Source organism: Rosa rugosa, chromosome 1, assembly GCF_958449725.1.
Source record: "Rosa rugosa chromosome 1, drRosRugo1.1, whole genome shotgun sequence".
Lineage (NCBI taxonomy): Eukaryota > Viridiplantae > Streptophyta > Magnoliopsida > Rosales > Rosaceae > Rosa > Rosa rugosa.
The window spans coordinates 72,092,911-72,114,682 of record NC_084820.1 but is presented as its reverse complement, the minus strand read 5'-3'; the positions used below and the strand labels follow the sequence as shown (position 1 = coordinate 72,114,682).

The window sequence follows — 21,772 nt, the reverse complement described above, 5'->3', positions numbered from 1 at the left end:
TAGAGTTTTGGTGATAGTGTTTGGGTTTATGAGCAAAAAAAATAAAAAATAAATAAATAGTGGTTGTTCTAATTAACCTAGACAAGTCTCAGATCTTGAATCCGCCACTACTGTTGTCCTGTGTAAGTTTATAAAATCTCCGGCAAGCGCATAAGCTTGATCCCTACTAAGTATTTGAGATTTTAAGCTCGATCATCAAAAATATATTAAAACTTATGATTCTTAAAAGGTTTCAATGGTGTTTTCTTAGCACCCCCAAACTGCATGAAATTTCTCCCAAAAAATAGTGTCTATCGGCCCGCATGAAATTTCTCTAAAAAGTAGTGTATAGCAAGAGCTCTTTACTAATATCGGACAAAATTTAAAGCAGGTGTCAAAACACAATTCTATTACAAAATGAGGTTTATGAGATTCATATAAGACATTTGAAACATGTAGGTCTAGACCATTGGAAATCCACTGAATACGTTGAAAAATAACTATGTGAAATGTTAATCAATTTCATTAAACAACAAAATTTCTAAACCTCATATAAGACATGTGGAAAATGTCACAACCATTAGAAATCGACTGAATAGTCATGCATGTGAATTAATAAATGAGATGCTTTTTCGTAGACTTTTACACGCGCGTACTCTGATTTAAAAGGCCAGCAAAGAAAAGTTGGAAACAGTTTTTGACAATGAGACAGCACCAGACTGCAGTCTATATTGCATAGTTCAGCATAACAAAATTTGTATACCCAATATACAAGTAAATTTTGAGGATGATAGACAAATATACATAGAATCCAAATGAGAAGAAGGCATCATAAATCAATAAATAAATGAGTATACCAGCTAGCTGTAATATATGAACAAACAAATCAAAACATCATGACCTTAAACTCATCAAAATTGAGGACACCATCTCCATTGAGATCAAACCTAGCAATCATGACCTTGCACTCATCAACACTCCTGGATTCACCAAGTCTACTCAGCATCCTCTTCAAACTTTTGGGCGTAATGCACCCACATCCATCCATGTCGTACATCTTAAACGCCTCCCTCAAATCATTCACCTTCTCTTCCTCATCTCCTCCTTCAACGAACTTAACGAAGTCGTCGAAACCCAGCAGCCCGTCTCTGTCGGAGTCCAAGTACTCCACCGCCGCCTCAGCCTCCGACGACGAAAGCTCACCTCCTATTGCCTCGACACATTGTTGGAGCTCCAAAGGTGATATCTTCCCGTCTCCATTGCCATCGAATTGATTGAAAACACGCTCGTATTGTGCTAGTTTGTCCATTAAACTCCTCTTACTACGTACGTGAAACTGAAGCAGAAGCTGATGAGGCTGGCCTAGTCTTACCAGGATGAGCTTCATCATATATGATACAATGCCGCGTGTCGTGGTTGACCAGACTAACTTGCTGGACGGGTACGTAAGCAAGTGCATCGTATTTTCTTAAATGCGCGGGAAAAGACCGTTGAATTTTTATTTTTAACTATGTTTGTTAATAAAAGGAATCTCAGAAATACAAAACAAAGACTATGTGTCAAAATTTTCTAAGTAAACGTACGATTCATCTTTCTCGAAGATGGGCCAACTGCCAAACCGTCAAAACTGCCACAATCCATGCACGAAGAACTTTAAGAAGATCATGAAACTAACAAGTAGCTTCCTGATTGTCCTGTCATATTTTCTTTGGTGGTTCCTTTTAAAATTCAAAAGATGTGTTTCTCTATTCACTATAATCACTAGCTACAAAAATGTTTGGTGAATATAATTACTGTTTCATTTTTGTCACCCTTATTTGGTATTAAAATTCAGAAGAAACCGGTCATGCATGGGTGGCAAATCCGGCCACCATGGTCTGCGAAATTCTACAGATATTTTCAAGAAGATAAGAATTAGGGATGGCAATGGGGCGGGTTGGGGATGAGGATGGAATACCCATCCCCAAGGTCATTCTCCACCTCCATCCCCAATAAAAATATATTGGAGATTTTCCGTCCCCATCCTCACTGGGGACTAAGCCTCCAAACCCGCCCCAAATCCCCAATAAGAATTTAATAAATAAATAAAAAATTTCTCATATTGCCTTTTTTAAAATTAAAATCTACAACAAATAAAATTAAAAATGATTAAATTCATAAATCATAATTCAGTGAGTACAAAAGTCAAAACACCATTAAAGTAAAAAATAAATTTATATATATATATATATATATATACACACACACACACAGGGGTTCTTGGGTGCGGACGTCCGTACCTAAGGATTAGGTACGGATTTCTCATTTTTCCTCACTTTCCGATCATTGTTTCACATCTTAACCGTTCAGTTTTTAGGTCCTAATGTATAGATCACTTCTGCAAATTTTCAGCCAAATTGGTGATCGTTAAGGCATTCAAAACTGCAATTTACAACAATAAATACGAACGGTTCCGGTTCGACAGATTCGGAACCGTTCGTATTCATTGTTGTAAATTGCAGTTTTGAATGCCTGAACGATCACTAATTTGGCTGAAATTTTGCAGAAGTGATCTATACATTAGGACCTAAAAACAGAACGGTTAAGATGTAAATGTGTGACCAAAAAGTTGGGAAAAAATGGAAATCCGCACCTAAGCATTAGGTGCGGACGTCCGCACGACCGCACCCAAGAAGTCTTGTATATATATATATATATTATTGGGGCGGGTTTGGGGATGGAGATCATAATACCATCCCCGCCCCATCTCCAATCTTAGATAGCGGGGATTGGAGATCCCCATCCCCATTCCCCATTTGTCTCCGAATTCTCCTCCCATTAAGGGCGGGTATCCAATGAAGCTCCGCCCCGTTGGGGATTTTTGCCATCCCTAATAAGAATTCAAGTTACCTAAACATTGATAGTATTTTATTAAGGAGAATTCCACAAATGATCACTCAACTATGACTCATTCGACACTTTGGTCACTCAAGTTTCAAATATATCACTTTGGTCACTCAACTATTAAATTGCCAATCACTTTAGTCACCCAAGGGGCATTTTATCTCACTTTGATCATTTCTCCCAATCATTCTAATACATATTTCTCAATTTTTCACAATTGGTTCGACGAAAATATCATTAATATTGTGGCAAATAATTTTTTTTTAATGAAAAAAATTAAACAAGTGACTAAAGTGAATAATAGAGTTAAAGTTGAGTAACCAAAGTGATATATTTAAACGGTGAGTGACCAAAGTGTTGAATAAGTAAAAGTTGAGTGACCATTTGTGATATTTACTGATTTTATTAACACATTAATGGTAAAAAAATATATATATACTAGACTCCAAACACACCCTATGGGTGTGGGTAATTATGTGGGAAGTTATTCCACATAATGTGGAGAAAATTGTTGCACATATTTTATTTTTGATTTTTTTTGTTAAATTTCTTTTGTTTTTCTTTTATTTGTGAATTGACCATTTTGTCTTTCTCAAATATTTCAGTTCAAATGTTTTTTAATATTTAAGGGATATTTTGGTAAAAAATTTCTGTTTTGGCTGACAAACTCTTTTCTCTTAATATATACTAGCATTTCTCCGCACATGCTCTGCATTGCATTTTTTTTTTTCTGAAAATAAAAAAGAAAACGGTTAATGTAGAGAAGAGATAATGGGAGAAAAAAGTGGGTTGTGGGTTTTTTAATAAAAATATATTTTGTAAATGTCATAATTGTCCTTGTGATTTAATTAATTCTCAAAGTTTATTAATTTTCTAGGGTCATTTCTGTCAAAATTTTGAATTTTGACTAACAAACCCTCTTCTCTTAATAATAGTATAGATATATATATATATATATATATTTATTGCATGAAATTGATGTACTACTTATGTTTGCATGTAATGCTGAAAATTAAGAAATTATTATGCAAGTGATTTGGAATTAAGGTTTTAAACAAATCTGGCCATTGCTGATGTAACTATCTAATTGCCTAATATATGCAATGTTTCCTTTTCTCAAAAAAAAAAAAAAAAAATACGGCCATGGTTGGCAATAAGGTAGTACATACAATTTCAAGGATGATCTAGAAGAACAGTATTCAGAATCTCTTCAGGTACAATAATGTATCTACATCAAAATAGTTTACATATCCAATGGCAAAGCCTTATTTTGTAAGCTTGAAAGAAAATGAAAGGCAAACAACATAATAGAATTGAAACATATATAATAGTTGACATCCAACATTATTCAGGAGCGGGATCAATGGTATGGCTGGATTGTGTATATGGTCTGCAAGAAGGTGAGGACCAGGTCACCAGGAGGACAAAAGCTGCAAAAAAAAAAAAGAGATAATAGACCATGGTGTATCAAAATAATCACGTTTCAATTTCTCTCTCCACTTGTTCCATGGAGCATTTGTGATATTTATGCACTTCTCCGCAGAGATCCTGGTAGGCAAAGTCAATAACTGTGGTGTCAGTATATAGAGCGTTGAAGAACTTCGAAGCATCATCAGCACTCAACCAATTGGCTAATATATCTTTCTCACATAGAAGATCCACATCCTTGTTCGTATCGATGAGGTTATCCATCAAAACCGCGTAGGATGTGATCGTGTGCGCGCAACTGTGATAACACTGCTCGAAGGCCATAAGGTTCCTGAACAAAAGGACATGTCCTCTCATCGATAGCCAGAGGAGGAATGGTAAAAACGCCACCTTTGAACGTTATGTTTAATATGCAACCTTCTTTACCCCTTTTAAATATAACGCTTGCCTCTGAAAGAGTAGCAGCACTAGGTATCCTTTTGCGGCATGTGGTTGTTTGATTTGGAGGTAGCCTTCGAACCTGGGATACCAACGAGGGTAGTTCTAATCAGATCAAGTATGTGAAGAATCTTACCAGAAGACTCGGGCTTGGGGTCGCTCAAAATTTTTTGGAAAATTCTATAATACATACCCGTATGTGATACACACATTTATAAATGTTTGTTGTCAGAGTGGTAACCGTGAGTCCTATTTTGAGTAATCTTAGTTCTATTAATGATAATTACATCACATACGACCTTGTTACAAGTTTTTGAACAAATTCGTTGTCAATGTTGTAATTTTTGTTTAATTATATGTAAATAGTGTAAATGAATATGGTAACTTTGTTCTCAATGTTGTAATTTTAATTCATATAAATTGTAATTTTTGTTCAAATAAATGTAAATTGAGTGTATGATAAACATCACAGTACCATACATTGTCTCCAACATTTTGGCATCTGCCACTGAATTTTTGAAGAAGTCCAATACTAATTTAGTGAGAGAGTCAGGGTTACCACTCTCAATTAGCTTATTGAAAAACTCGAGCACAAACCAAGGCAGTTGATTTTCGAGTAACAGAAGATCATGGTATAGATATTCGAGCATACATGGCACGATGACAAGGCACAATGAAAATAGGGTCGTCATTATCTTGTCGTGCTGGAACCAGTGCCTTCCGAAATAGTTCTATCAAGAAACAACCATCGAGTATGAGCATCTCTATGAAGTAGTTTTGGTCAAGATGATTACATGGGTCTGAATAACGATCCCGGGCGAGTTTATCCAGTTCCTCTCCCTTGATCCTTTCAGCCAGGCTCTCCACACTTTAAGTCAAGCTATCCAGGCTCAGGCTTTCAATCAATAGGGAATTGGAGCTTGGTAAGTAGAAACATTGATGGCTCATGATGAAAATTGATAGTCTTATATTAACACATTAGTGGTAGAGAATTAGTATGTTATTGCATGAAATTGGTTTACTGCGTATGTACTGCATGTAATGTCGTAATGATGAAAATTAAGAAATTATTATGAAAATTATTTGGAATTAAATTTTAAACAAATTCGGCCATGCATGGTTGGCAAGAAGGTATAAGGTAGTACAAAGTACAAACAACTTCAAGGATGATCAAGAATAATAGTATTCAGAATCTCTTTAGGTACAATGATGTATCAACAACAAAATAGATTACATATACAATGGCCAAGCCTTATTTTGTAAGCTTGAAAGAAAATGAAAGGCAAACAAAATAATAGAATGGAACATATATAATAATAGGTGACATCCAACATTATCCACGAGGATGATAGTATGGCTGGATTGTGTATATGGTCTGCAAGAAGGTGAGGACCAGGAGGACAAAAGCTGCAAAAAAAGAGATAGTAGACCATGGTGTTTCAAAATAATCACGTTTCAATTTTTCCCTCCACCTGTTGCATGGAGCTTTGTGATATTTACCTACTCTTTTGCAGAGATCCTCGTAGACAAAATTAATGACTGTGGTGTCAGTATATAGATCGTTGAAGAACTTCGAAGCATCATCAGCACTCAACCAGTTGGCTATTATCTCTTCCTCACATAGAAGATTCACATCCTTGTTCGTATCGATGAGGCTATCCATCAAAACCGCATAGGATGTTATCTTGTGCTCGCAACTGTGATAACACTGCTCGAAGGCCATAAGGTTCCTGAACAAAGGACCTGTACTCTCATCGATAGCCAGAGGAGGAATGGTGAAAATGCCATTGTTGAACTCTATGTTCAATATGCAACTTTTTTTGGACTTTTTAAATATAACTCCTGCCTCTGAAAGAGTAGCAGCACTAGGTATCCTTTGCGGCAGGTGGATGCCTAGTTTGGCGCCAGCCTTCGAACCTGGCATACCAATTACGAGGGCAGTTCTAATCAGATCAAGTATGTGAAGAATCTCACCAGAAGACTCGGGCTTGGGGTCGCTCAAAATTGTGGCATCAGCCACTGAATTTTTGAAGAACTCGAATACCAATTTATTGAGAGGGTTAGTGTTGCCACCCTTAATTCGCTTATAGAAAAACTCGAGCACAAACCAGGGCAGCTGATTTTCGAGTAACAGAAGATCATGGTATAGATATTCGAGCATACAAGGCACGTTGAAAATAGGGTCGTCATTATCTTGTCGTGATGGATCAGATGCCTTCCGAAATAATTCTATCAAGAAACAACCATCGAGTATGAGCATATCTATGAAGTTGTTTTGGTCAAGATGATTGCATGGATCTGAATAACAACCCCGGGCGCGTTTATCCAGTTCCTCTCCCTTGATCATTTCAGCCAAGCTCTCCACACTTTCAGTCAAGCTATCTAGGCTCATGCTTTCAAGCAAGTCATTCAAGCTCATCAATCCTGTCGGGTTCGGGAGCTGGCGCGCGAGGAGACATTTTAAATACCACTTTTTCACATTTTCCACGAGTTGTAATTTTTTAGCACCTCGATGAAAGGGCCCGATTGAGACTACGTCAGGTGCGTATGCCTCCTTTTTTTGTCTTCGTAGCACCTCGGGAACTTTGAAGATGCAACACGAATCAGGCAAAGGTGATTTGGCCCCCCAAAGCTTTGTATAGAAGGTTCTTTTCCTTTCTTCAACAGTCATACCTTTACGTTCTTTTTTTTTCTTTTGAGAATGACCTTTACGTTCTAGATGAACTGGAACGCTTTCATCCACTTCACCCTTTTCTATATCACTGCTACCTCCCATGCCTTTGTATTGGATCTGATCTAAGTTGCTCATATTATGCTGAAAAAACAAGTTTTCTTGAGTTATTATAATTTATAAGGAATTCATCTATGGTTTTCTAATTTTTATTTAAAGTGAAGTTTATAAATTTTGATTTTTTTAATCAAATAATATCAATTTTACTGAGATCGATACAATCCAAATAAAATATATATCACAATAGATATGAAATTATTGAAAAATAAAAAGTTTAAATTATTTCTCGTTTGGATTGTTTCCATTCCACTAAAAAATTTCATAAGTGTGCTCCCTAATTTGAATTATGTCGATGGACAACACGTATTTAATTGTATTTGGTCTTTTAATCAAAAAATGAAAATACATGTACAGAATTTCATTAAAAAAGTTAAAGACAGATAGAGTACAATGTGTATGTGTGTATATATTAGAATGGACGACTATATTATTTGCGGGACTATTTCACATAAAATTTTTATAGCTTTTAAGTGTTTGATTCTAGGAGAAAAATATGGTTGGTACCACTATAGTCAACAAGGCACATTACAAACTAGTAAACATATTGAGTAACAGAAGTTAACATTTTTTGTTTTTGGACAAAGAGTAACAAAAGTCAACATTTGACTTTCTCAACAAAAAAAATATTAACATTTGAAAATTACAAATAGTACATGCATATACCATATGTTTATATATTATAACTTATAAGGATTGTACCACCTAGGCCATTGATGAAAAATTTTAAACCCAAAATGTTTTAGATTAAAAAGTTTTTATTTTATTTTTTTTTATCAAATCAATCAATTTCATCAAAAGTACTTCAATATTACATCAAAGACTCGGCAAAGACTATTAACAAATATATTAACTTCAACATGACAAGAACAATAATGAAGCCAACATGACTGAAGTGGACAAGAAAAGTTTTGAAAATAAGAACTCAGCAAAGATTTTTTTTTTTTTTTAATCAAATGAATCAACTTCATCATGGATACTTCAATATTACATCAACATGACTAAAGCAGACATAATTTTTTTTGAAAATAAGGACTTATTTCTAATATTATTAATGACAAACTACTTTAGACAATGGATTGAAATGTATAATCCTACTTCATATATGTGTATCTGTGTGTGTGTGTGTGAAAATATGAAGGGAAATAATCTATGTACTGTACCACTTGACTGACATTTTCTGTAATTTTTGAAGTTTTAGGATTGTTTATGTACCATTTGACTTACATCTTTTGTAATTTTTTAAATAGCATGCTAACTAATTTGAATTGTACCACTCTATTGAGTAATGTACAGTTCACTTCTATTTTTTTTCAATAAAAAAAATTGAAACACTTAGGTTTTAGTCAAAAAGTTAGAAAAACGAATACAATTTAATCTAACATATACTAGGTTATATACATGATGCACGTGTGAATTGTGAATAAAGGCTCCTTATAATTGTCACTTGTTCAAATTTTCTGCTCCTTGTATTTTATTATAACTATTTTAGAAGATTTCATTACAAATTATTATTTTCTAGACAAAAAGATATTTTAGATAATCCACACACACACATATTTATACTTAGACTTTGTATTGGATTTTGCATACAGTTAAGAGTTTTCATGCATAAGTAGTTGTTCGAGACTAGAATTACATATACAAAAATTAAAGCCCTACATATAAGGTTCTGATCTTTTCCACCCATATATCCGATGAATGACCGGATACCAAATTCATAATCTTGACACGTTAATTAAATCATTTTATATGTTAATATGTGCAATGAACTTGCCCATTAAGGTTAAGGCCATGCATGCCTTTATGCACGTTAAATTTAGGTAAATTAAAACCTCATTAATTAATCTATTCATAATAGGATTAATAGCATAGATAGACAAATATCCCGACTTAAAATGTTGAAATAGAAAAGGGAAGATAAACATGTACCTGAAAATCATACAAGTTGCAGGATCATTCAGTAAGAAAAGGGGCCTAGTATTAATGGAAGAAGATAACAGAGTCTTTTAGTGTGAATGTACTTATGTACCATATGGAACTATATATAGAATGCAAAACTATATATCTTCAAACACACAGGAAGCAAAGGTGTACTAAGAATATTATAATTTTCAATTGCACAAGCAAAGCCCATAACATATTTCTTTCTCATTCCAAACGCAAAGAAAAATTCCAACTCTTTTGAATAAAAAAATATATGCCTTTTTTTTTTGTCAGAGAATAAGAATATAGGTAAAAGCTAAAAAAAAATAAAAATAAAAAGTGCGGCCCACGAATTGTACGTGGTCAGAACTCGTAACATTTCCAACTCCAATGGATATGTTGACAAATAAAGAAGAAGATGTTCTGTACTTGTATGCCTTAATGAAGCCCGCAATGGAGAGAGACACCGGAAAAACCAGTTGACAGCTAAATAAACTGTTACGTTGCATTATGGGAGAGCTTCTAGCGAATTCAAAAGTCACGAGTGAGCTTAGTGTACATCCCATTAGGTCTGGGCACAGGCCAGGCCCAATCTGATTTTTACTAAGTCTGAAACCGGACCGAAATATACTGTTTCGGACAAAAACCAGTGACTGTCCCAATAGAGACCGGTCCGTTTCATTACGGGCCCATATTTCAGGCTTTCTGGCCCAAAAAACCTGTTTTGTTTTTTTGATTTACCAAAAACCTTGTTTCTTTAGATTTCCAGATTTCAAAGTTCATACACAATTCCAATACAATGCAATTTATAATCACATTCCAAGTTTCCAACTGTGAAAATTGAAAAAGGCATGGCAGATGAAACAAGAACAATTAGAAGTTTTGAACATTCATCAGTTCATCAGTTATTACTTATTAGGAATGGGAATAAAAAAGAAAAGATGAAGAACTGAAGAACCGAAGCTCTATACCAGCTCCTTCATCCACAGCAACTGAATTTGCAGCAGACCAACATGATGATGTACTTCTCTTCTGCTTCACCAAGCCAGGAACAGCTTATTGCAGCCATTGCCCCCCATTTCAGTCCGCTTGTAGCACAGGCAGGAGCCAACAATCAATTAGCAAGAGCATGTTGTATGCTTCGATGACAGAGCCAACATCCAAATGTGATATCTACTAACTTATGTGATACTTCAAAATGAATAGTAAGATGCCTCAATTTAAAGAAAACAGAAAGTAGTAAGATGCAACACTACTTGTAAACATCATAGTATTAGAGGCATGTACAGCACTGGTAGCATGAGTTGATGCAGAAACATACCCAGGTGTGGTAGATATAACAGTCGGTTGAAGCACACAACCAATTTGAGTAACAGGTATTGAAGAATTGCTTCTAAGAGCATTAGTGTTTGAAATGATAGCAGCAGGTGTAGTAGATGAGCTAACCATTTCGGAATTAGGTAAACAACTATTATTCAAAGAATGAGAAGATGAAGTACCTCTGAAATTATCATCAAATGCAGCCATAGAAGCCTCCAAAGATAAAGAAATGGACTTCACAGATTGATTAATCTCATCTTCAGCAATTAACAAGAGAGATCTTAATTCTTCCATTGAAACAGGGGATTTTAGTGCTTAACAAGGTCTAACAGAACCAAGAGCTGCATATATAGCAACAGAGAGGGAAGAAACCCCATTAAGCAATTTAACAAAGCATTGATAAGTCACAGAACTAACAAGGACGAACCTGGTACAGCAAACATTAAGGTAATTTTATTTAATGGAAGACGTTTTTTTTTCCCCCTCCCAAAGTTAATCATGGATTACATTCAAATGGCTCTAAATTATGTTTGATTTGGATGTCCTCAGTTAGTCTCTTATAACATGTTTTTGTCATTCTTATATGCTAGAAATTTTGATCATGGTGAAAAAGTTAAGCCCTAAGCTAAAGAACAGAGGAAAAAGACGAAGAATATTTGGTATTATAAAACTGGTATTTGTACACTGTGTTGCTGTAAGAATTAAGAGGACGAAAATGAAACTGATTCTCTAATCTGGAAATCTTATCCTTCTAACCAATCTGCTTAACAATCTAACAACTTGTTTAACAATCTAACAAACTTGCTTAGCATATACAGTATTTCACTGCTGAGCTACCTCGTTGACTTGACTGGAACATTGACTTTGGCTCACATTTTCTTCATTGACTTTAACATCCCCCCTCAAGCTGATGGGTGTGATACGAACATCAGATTGCAGCAGAAAAAAGAGTTAGAAGAGTGCAGCAAAAAATGCTTGTTTCAACTTGGACGAAGGAGGGGAAGTGATCACCATAGCTCCATAGGCCGATAAGCCTGCCTACAGTTCAGAAGAAGTCTTTCAGGAGGAGTACAGGGAAGCTGCCAAGTGCCTTGTATCAACTAAGTGTCAATTTCTTCAAGTATAGCTTGTTTCCATTTAGAGGGAACTGAAGTGATTGAAGAACTGTAGGATATTAAAGGAGAATGAGAAGGAATGGATAACTGAGGTGCAGCTGTAATTTGCAAGGGAATAACACCTTTTGATCGAGAAGTAATATCACTTGGCAAGGCAAAGTAATAACTTGTTGGGGTGGCATTGGAGAGTTGAGATAATGATCCTTGCTGTAGTGGCATATTCCTGTAGGCACCATTGTTACTGGAGAACCCTTGCTGCTGTGAATAGTTATGTTGAGGAGCAGGAGCATAACCACCATTAATTTGAGCTACGTGTCCACCATTTTGGGCCACCATTAATTCTGTTTTTTTTTTATGAAGCCACCATTAATTCTGTTGTTTGTAATTGATCTTTAAGAAATTATCTATTAGTGAACAATCATCGTATTATAAAAAATGAACGAAAAATGGAAGAAGATATGTTGTAAAAGATTGCTAGAATTCCTTTTTCAATTTTTCCTAAACTATTACAATTATGCAACAAGGAGCTAGTTAAACACATATTGATCGAAAACTAATGAAATGGCATGGATGTAGTGAAAGTTTTTTTTATTTATTTTTTTTATCTAAAGGACGAAAAGTTTTACTTACCAAATGCAACAAGAAGAAGCGGGAACCTACTAATCTCACATTTTTGACAATATTTCTAGCTCTGCTGCAACTTCCTTCATAGCAGGTCTTTCCTCCCTTTTTGTCCTTAAACACATCACCGCAACGCTAGCCACTTGCTTTAGCACCTCAAAGACTTGATCATCCATGGCCACTTGATCGTCGAGAATTTCATGCAAGCATTCCTCTTCCACGCAAGAAACAAAGTACACTGCCAAGTTGACCGTTGCTTTTCGACCCTCTTTGAATATTAATGGCGTCTTTCCTGTTAGTAGCTCCGCTAGAATAACTCCAAAACTAAAAACATCACTTTTATCTGTCAACTGGCTATTATATAAGTATTCTGGATCTAAATATCCAATTGTTCCTTGCAATAAAGTGGTCAATTGAGTTTGACCAAGAGGAACAAGCCTTGAAGCTCCAAAATCGGCGACCTTCGCTGTGAAATTATCATCTAACAGTATATTAGAAGTCTTCACATCTCTATGTATAATTGGCATGCAAGTTTCAGAGTGCAAGTATGCAAGCGCTCCAGCAATTTCAGCTGCGATTTTGAGACGCATTTGCCATGACAATGTAATTGACAACGGCTGACTTTGATTAGGATGAAGGTGGCTTGCAAGAGTTCCATTTGTGATGAATTCATAAACAAGCACTGGAACTTCTGTCTCCAAACAACAACCCAATAGTTTAACCACATTGCGGTGATTGACTTGGGAAAGCACAATTCCCTCGTTGATGAATTCTCCAATTTGGCTTCGGTCACAAGTCTTGGACCTTTTAATGGCTACAATTTTGTTGCCTCGTAGAACTCCCTTGTAAACTGTTCCATTGCCTCCTTGGCCAAGAATGTTACTCTTGTCATAATTGTTGGTAGCCTTTATGAGCTCGTCTGAACTAAATATTTTCATTATCTCAATGGATGGTTTATGACGGGACAAGTTGAGGTGTTGCTGTAACAAAACTCCACCGTTTTGTTCAAAGAACATGCGTTTGAGTTTGATGAGTCTTCTCCTCTTTATAACCAAATAAATCCAAAAACCTACTGTCACTAGCACCAAAATGCCCGTGCAAATACCTGCTCGATCAATGACAAGTAAATTAAACGTCACTAAATATGAGAGTAAAGTAAAAACAGGATTATAGTAATTTTGTCTGTTTGGCAACTTTCATTGATCAAATTAAATAATTAATTTCCTAAAACTGTGCAATAACAGTAACCATATTGATGAATACGAGATTTGCTTAGAAGCAAAATAAATTTCTTTTTATTTAATGAATGAAGTCCCCAACAAGTTTCTTAAATCAGGCCACAACAGTAGCAATAGTAATGAATGCGAGATTCGCTAAAAAAAGATGATATTGCATGTTACTTACCAAATGCAATAACAAGAAGTTTTAGTTGCTGACTGAATTGATGGGTGCAACCAGTTCCGGCTTCCTTTCCGTCTCCTATGTATCCTTCCGAGCAAGTGCAGGTGACACCTCCAGGGTTGTTGATGCATGTGGCCGAGTTTGAGCAAGGATTTAACTTCTCGCTCGCACACTCGTTGATATCTGCATTTTATATTATTCCTACCCAATTAATAAAATCTAGAATATTCCATTAACAAATATATTAGTAGGTTTAATAGATAAAAATTTGTAGGGTTCAAGAAAAAAAAATTAAAAATGTAAAAGAAATTTGCACGTATATAGAGCGTCTACCTTGGCATCCATGGAGGAGGTAAGGATTGCCTTGGTAACCTTTGCGGCATTTGCAAATATAGCCAGGTCCATTTGTTGAATTGAGACAGTCGCTGTACTTTGCCTTGCATGCATAATCCTTACGACTCCGAGCTTCTGCACAATTGATGTGATTCCGAACAGCCCAATCGAGAACCAAAGGGGCCGCTTTTCTGTTATCTAGGCTTTTGATTAGATCTAAAGAGGAAAACTTGAACTCCTCTTCTTCTGTGACAAAAGCATAACCACATAATTTTACTGATCGGAAATCTTCTGATATGGTGTCTAAACTTGTGGTATAATGATTTATATCGCCGATTGCAATAGGTGTTTGGCAACAGCCACCATGCGGATGACAAGTTCCATTTTGCACGTTTTCGATTCCTATGGTACACGTTGATACACAAGCATCAATATATCCACGCAGCGCGGATGTCTCCGATGAGTATTTCTTTGAGCCTGAGCTGCTGCTAATAGTTTGATCCACAGTCTGAATAAGCCCGAATAAGTTGCAACCGACGGTGGTGAACTTGTTGCGCCTACTTGAGATACGAAAGGCTTTGGGGGCAATTACACCTGGGTTGTTGTCTTCGTTAGAATATGAAGTCACATTGCCAGTCTCGTCAACTTCAAGGCAAGATTTGCTCATGGAACGTGATACTCTCATTTCTTGACGCTCCAACGATATGTTGAGGATAACGAAATCACTTCTCCCTCTGAAAAAAGCTTTTGGAACTCCTTCATAGCCGCCGCCGCCGCCACCATCTGTAATTGTATTATTACAAGATATGAAAAAGTCGTCGTTAAAGTAACAACCCGGGGTAGTACCAAAAGGATATGGAACGACAAGAGATCCACAGGTGGCTGAGCAGCCTGGCTTGACTAATTCCAGTTGATTTGGATTGGTGTCTGCTGCTGCTTTTGCTCCATGATTATAATGCTCCAACAATATAACCACCACAACAAGTACTAGTTTTATTCTCATACTCATATATGATATTCTTCTCTGAGACTCAGATCGAAGCATTGATCTCCACACTAGTCTAGCAAGAGGGGGGATGGACGCTAAAATACTTACACTCCCACTTAAATATTAATACCACGCTACAGTATTTTTGGTATTTGATTTCGCAAGTTTGGAAATTATGGAATTAATATACAGCTAATTGTGGACTTTTAATAGTAAGTGATGAAGTATATAATTATGAAACGTACGCAAAATCAAATCATAGTGATAATAAGAATAGTGATGATCAAAGCCAGCGGTTTATGATTGAGCTATGGCAATGAGTAATGCTTAATTTGCACAAATTAAAGAGAAAAGCCAGCTTATCGACTATATAACAACTTTATTACAGTAATTAATTAGAATTCTTCAATCTGCTCAAATTAAGCATCATAATTAGTAAGTTTTTACTACTCTCTGCTAACAATTTAGCCCATGTAAATAAATATATATCATACTTATACCTTTGAATAATTAATATTTGTTCAAGTAAACCCTAATTTGTGTTTGGCTCAAACCCTAGGTTACTTGACCTAATGGTAATAGGGTTAAATTAGAAGGATTTAGATTCCTATTCAATGTACGATTAATTTCCTTGTATGATTAAGATTCTATGCATTGTAATCCTCTATATAAAGAGGCCCCTATTATCAATAAGAATAGACAGCAAATTTCTCTCAAATTCAGTTTCTCTACAACACGTTATCAGCACGAGCCCTAACCCTAGCCTTAGAAACCAAAACCCTAGAAATTGATCAAGCTCCACCAGATTTGCCTTGCCTGCGCTACTACTGCCCCCGCAGCCCCCGCGTCGCAACTCATCTCTAACCCTACCAGGTTAGCCTCGCTGCCCCTGTAGCGCCCGCAAGCACTGCTTGCCTTCTACCTTCGGGCGCGCTCGCCTGCCCTCGCGACCGCGACTCACCAGCGGCCTCGCGGCATCTCCACAGCATCCCCGCAACTGTCCTCGCGGCCTCGCGACATCCCCGCAGCAGTTGCATCCCCACAGCATCCCCACAACTGTCCTCGCGGCCTCGCGACATCCCCACAGCAGTCGCATCCCCGCAGTGGCCCCGAAACAGTCCTCGCGGCATCTCCGTAGCGTCCTCGCGACATCCTCGCAGCGACCCTGCAGTATCACTGCACAGCCCAACCAACATCTTTTCCGGTCAAGAATTCTGGCATCTTTTCAAGGTAAACGTGTGAAGAGAGAGAGAGGCCAAGCCTCCGGTTATGGTGGTAACGCCACCAAAGGCAATAACCGTCCTCAAAATTCTCCCAGAGCGCCTCGATCAAGGGAACCTGACCATAATGATGCTTGTCTCAGATGTGGATCAAGTGGACATTGGGCAAAGAAGTGTACTGCATCCCAGAACGTTGCAAACGCATACAAGATGTATCGTGAAGCAAGGGAGGCAAATTACATGGAACAAGAAGATCAAGATTGTGATCTCGATCTAAGGGTGGAAGACTACAAGGATCAAGACCCAGAAACTGGCGATTTTGATTAAGTCTTTTTATTTTCCAAGAGATGTAGGCAATTGCCATATTGGTTAAAGAAACGATGATGTAATTCCGTTTGGCTTATTAATAAAAGTTTAGTTCTTTTCTTTATGACTCCTTTTTAATTACGAGCTTTTCTTTTAGGAATGGATGAACTTCAATGTCTTGCGGATAGTGCGACTACGCACACCATTCTACGACATAGGCAATTATTCTTGGAGATGTTGCCTACATATTCATCTGTGACTACGATGGCTGGGCCATCAGGTTTAGTTCAAGGACATGGAATGGCCCAATTCCTTTTGCCTAATGGCACATTGATTAAAGTCACTGAAGCTCTCTACGCTCCTAAGGCAAATCGAACCTTATTGAGCTTTAAAGATATTAGAGCCAACGGATTCCATGCGGAAACGCATAGTGAGAACGGAATAGAATTCCTTTGCATTACCTCTAATGATTGCGGAAGAAAACGCATCTTAGAGAAGCTCATGTGTCAATCTAGTGGACTTTATGTCACTACAATTCGACCTATTGAATCCAATAATGTCATAAGAGAAGATCTCTTGGATTCAGACACATATTGGCTTTGGCATGACCGACTAGGACATCCTGGTCGTGATATGATGCTCCGTATACTAAAGACTTCACACGGACATCCATTCTTCAGAGTGAGAAGAAGCAAGAATCGAAAATTGATTCCAGGACTTAGCAAGACCGCAACAATTGCAGCATCTGGCGCTGCAGCCGTCTTGGGGCGCCATAGGGCCGCCCAAGTCCCATGTGATGACGCCATCAATGGCGCCAACCATGAGCATGACGCCATGGTTGTTCCTCCCAATGACCATGACGCCATAAACAAAAATTCCCATGGCTCGAATGCCATGATAGGAGATGTAGTCACACATTTTGCTTCTAATAGCGCTACAGTCGCTCAGGCCCAACCAAAATCCTCCTTGGTTGCTTCTAAGGCCCCTCGCTCTTTCTGCAAAGCTTGTTCATTCTGGAAATTAGGACCGAGACCGTCCTACGCAAAGGATCCCAAAATAATCATTCCGTTCTTACAGAGAATCCAAGGGGATATCTGTGGACCAATTCAACCATCATGCGGACCTTTTAAATACTTTATGGTATTGGTTGATGCGTCGACACGCTGGTCACATGTCGCGCTATTGTCCACTCGAAATGCTGCTTATGCTAAACTCCTCACCCAGATTATCTGTCTACGGGCTCACTACCCTGACCATCCTATTAAGTCAATTCGACTTGATAATGCTGGGGAGTTTACATCGAAAACGTTCGATGACTATTGCATGTCACTGGGGATTGATGTAGAGCATCCAGTTCCCCATGTTCATACCCAAAATGGTCTCGCAGAAGCCGCTATCAAACGACTACAGATGATAGCACGGACATTGGTTATGCGCACCAATCTCCCTGTTTCTGCTTGGGGATATGCAATATTGCATGCAGCGACGCTAATTCGTCTACGACCCACTGCCACCCAATCTTACTCTGCGTTACAGCTAGTGACTGGGTACGAGCCTGATATCTCGCACTTACGCATTTTTGGGTGTGTCATTTATGTGCCTATTACGCCGCCACATCGTACTAAGATGGGTCCACAACGACGAATGGGCATTTATGTTGGATATGAATCTCCAACGATCGTCCGCTACCTTGAACCCTTGACAGGCGATCTCTTTACCGCTAGATTTGCGGATTGTCACTTTGATGAGACAGTCTTCCCATCGTTAGGGGGAGATAAGAACACAGATGTTCAACAGGAACGACAGGAATTGTCGTGGTCTGTCCCCACTATGTCTCATCTCGATCCCCGTACCGCACAGTCCGAACTTGAAGTGCGAAGAATAATCGAGCTCCAGAACGTAGCAGACACTCTGCCGGATGCGTTTTCTGATGTTGCCAAAGTGACGAGATCATACATACCTGCTGCAAACGTGCCTGCAAGGATCGATGTCCCAAATACTGGACACCACGCCACTCCTGTGACACCAGGAGATGGCGCCATTGCCCAACATGGCAATGATGTGGCATCTATGGCCGCAGGTCCCGCAAGAAAGCGCGGTAGACCAATTGGTTCGAAGGATACTCGCCCTAGAAAGAGAGCGAATGAGGCACAAACAAATCCTTTGATCATCGATACTCAAAATCCGTCCCATGAGAATGTTCTGGATTATGGTTATGTCCAAGAGACATCATTGGGGGACGCCTCAATGTCAGAACCTATCCCTGAGAACGTAGAGATCTCTGTTAATTACACTAGTGTACATGGGACGTGGGAAAGAAACTCCATCATCATTGATGATGTATTCGCGTATTCAGTGGCGCGTGAGATTATTGAGACCGATGACATCGAACCACGCTCCGTTGATGAATGCCAACGTAGAGCTGATTGGCCAAAGTGGAAAGATGCGATCCAGACAGAACTTGATTCTCTAGCGAAAAGAAAGGTATTCGGACCAGTTGTGCCAATACCGCCCAACACCAAACCAGTTGGTCACAAATGGGTATTCGTTAGAAAGCGTAATGAGAAAAACGAGATTGTAAGGTATAAAGCTCGCCTTGTGGCGCAAGGTTTCTCACAACGCCCTGGAATCGACTACGAGGAGACCTATTCTCCCGTAATGGACGTCATAACGTTCCGCTACGTTGTCAGTTTGGTAGTTTCCGAAAAACTGAACATGCAGCTTATGGATGTGGTTACTGCGTATATATATGGGGATCTAGATACAGAGATATACATGAAGATTCCAGACGAAATTCAGTTACCCAAATCAAGTGGCTCTAAACCACGGAGCGCGTTTGCGATTAGATTGAAACGCTCACTATATGGATTGAAACAATCCGGACGGATGTGGTATAACCGATTAAGTGACTACTTGATTGGAAAGGGATATGTCAACAATGAACTATGCCCATGTGTGTTCATAAAAAGGACAAGTTCCGGATTTGCAATAGTAGCGGTTTATGTCGATGACATGAACATAATTGGCACCCTTAAAAAGTTAAGGGAAACCGCTGAACACCTGAAATCCGAGTTTGAGATGAAAGATCTTGGGAAAACACGGTTTTGCCTCGGTTTTGAACTTGAGCACCGTAGAGATGGTATCATGATTCATCAATCAGCTTATACCCAAAAGATGCTTAGGCGTTTCAACACTGACAAGATTAAGCCTTCAAGCACCCCAATGGTCGTCCGTAGTCTTGATCCAAGGAAGGATCAATTTCGTCCAAAAGATGACGATGAAGAAGTGCTAGAGGCAGAAGTGCCCTACCTAAGTGCAATAGGCGCATTATTGTACTTAGCACAATGCACAAGACCGGATATCTCATTCGCTGTGAACTTGCTAGCTAGATATAGCTCTGCACCAACACGTCGCCATTGGACTGGTGTTAAAGATATCTTTCGATATCTAAGTGGTACGATCGATATGGGCTTGTTCTATCCCTACAGAGAGAAGATGGATTCGGACCCATCAAGTGCCAGGGATGCCACACATGGTGGATTGCGTTCCCTCTCCCCATCCCAAAACGATATAAGTGTTTTGGAAGGTAATGCTGATGCTGGGTACCTCTCTGACCCACACAAAGGTCGCTCCCAAACTGGTTATGTTTTCACCATGGGAAAGACCGCGATATCTTGGAGGTCTACAAAGCAGACCTTAGTCGCTACCTCTTCGAATCATGTAGAGATTATTGCTCTTCACGAAGCAGTTCGTGAATGTATATGGCTTCGGTCCATAGTTACGCATGTTCGAAGCAATTGTGGTTTGAAGTCTACCACAGATGAGCCAACAAGCATTTATGAGGATAATGCTGCTTGCATTGAACAAATGAAGCAATGCTACATCAAAGGCGACAATACCAAGCACATATCGCCTAAATTCTTCTACAATCAGCAACAACAGAAGCTCCTCAAGATCAAAGTGAACCAGGTTCGATCTGAGGACAATGTGGCAGACTTGTTTACTAAGTCATTGCCCAAATCCACGTTCGAGAAACATGTGGCAAGAATTGGCTTGTGGAAATTATCTGAACTCCCATGATCGTAGTCATCAGGGGGAGGCGCAGACATCAGGGGGAGATGTCTACATGTTCGTCTCGAAATGTGAAGGGTGTGTTGTGCTCTTTTTCCCCTTCGACCGAGGTTATTTTTGTCCCACTGGGTTTTTGTTACTCGGCAAGGTTTTTAACGAGGCAACGAGAGAAGCACCGCGTTTGGGCAACACAAAGGAGAGTGTTCAAGTAAACCCTAATTTGTGTTTGGCCCAAACCCTAGGTTACTTGACCTAGTGGTAATAGGGTTAAATTAGAAGGATCTAGATTCTTATTCAATGTACGATTACTTTCCTTGTATGATTAAGATTCTATGCATTGTAATCCTCTATATAAAGAGGCCCCTATTATCAATAAGAATAGACAGCAAATTTCTCTCAAATTCAGTTTCTCTACAACATATTTGGTTTGACTTTAGATTAAACTTATGCTTTCTTTTGGAAACTGTTAAACCCTTATGAAATATTTATAACAAATTACATATAAGTTATTCACAAAAAATGACTTAATAAGATGAGTTTTTTGTTTTTGTAAATTTGGTATGTTACTTATATGTAATACTGCTTCTTACTAAAAGTTTGTTTCAAACATAAATGCTGGAATAGAACTATTAGTGACTTCTTTGCTAATCAGCCTCTATGGTTATTTTGAATATTTCGTAATTACATTTGAGAAAAGAAAAATTACATTTTGAACTCCCCAAACTTTCGATCCTACTTGATCAAAAAAAAAAAAAAAAAAACTTTCGATCCTAGTTGTGCTCCTGTCTTTCATCCAATATAAACACGATGCATTTAATACAAGTGTCGAAAAATGTGATCCTGAACCTCGACCTTTTTATTAAGTGTGTGTGAGGATAACTTGCTCAAATAAACAGGTTAACCGTGTCATTTATGGATTTGAGTTACCCTAGACTCACCTATTTACTTTTGTTTT

The 21,772-nt window shown here is 38.1% G+C and overlaps 3 protein-coding genes and 1 pseudogene across 3 annotated transcripts; all 4 read right to left on the bottom strand.

Moving 5' to 3' along the window:
- Positions 1 to 691: 691 nt before the first annotated feature.
- LOC133707313 (putative calcium-binding protein CML19) lies at positions 692 to 1,328 on the bottom strand. The gene has a single exon (XM_062132873.1). The coding sequence runs from the start codon at positions 1,286 to 1,288 to the stop codon at positions 866 to 868; it is 423 nt and encodes a 140-aa protein (XP_061988857.1). The 5' UTR covers positions 1,289 to 1,328; the 3' UTR covers positions 692 to 865.
- Positions 1,329 to 4,014: 2,686 nt separating this feature from the next.
- Positions 4,015 to 5,766, bottom strand: LOC133734623 (UPF0481 protein At3g47200-like; annotated as a pseudogene).
- Positions 5,767 to 5,888: 122 nt separating this feature from the next.
- LOC133707303 (UPF0481 protein At3g47200-like) lies at positions 5,889 to 9,532 on the bottom strand. The gene is made up of 2 exons (XM_062132865.1): positions 9,449 to 9,532; positions 5,889 to 7,543 (listed from the first exon to the last, which is right to left on the bottom strand). The coding sequence occupies exon 2, from the start codon at positions 7,535 to 7,537 to the stop codon at positions 6,062 to 6,064; it is 1,476 nt and encodes a 491-aa protein (XP_061988849.1). The 5' UTR covers positions 7,538 to 7,543; positions 9,449 to 9,532; the 3' UTR covers positions 5,889 to 6,061.
- A 3,010-nt stretch (positions 9,533 to 12,542) lies between these two features.
- LOC133734618 (wall-associated receptor kinase 3-like) lies at positions 12,543 to 15,241 on the bottom strand. The gene is made up of 3 exons (XM_062162231.1): positions 14,233 to 15,241; positions 13,903 to 14,082; positions 12,543 to 13,603 (listed from the first exon to the last, which is right to left on the bottom strand). The coding sequence occupies exons 1-3, from the start codon at positions 15,239 to 15,241 to the stop codon at positions 12,543 to 12,545; spliced, it is 2,250 nt and encodes a 749-aa protein (XP_062018215.1).
- Between the last annotated feature and the right edge of the window lie 6,531 nt (positions 15,242 to 21,772).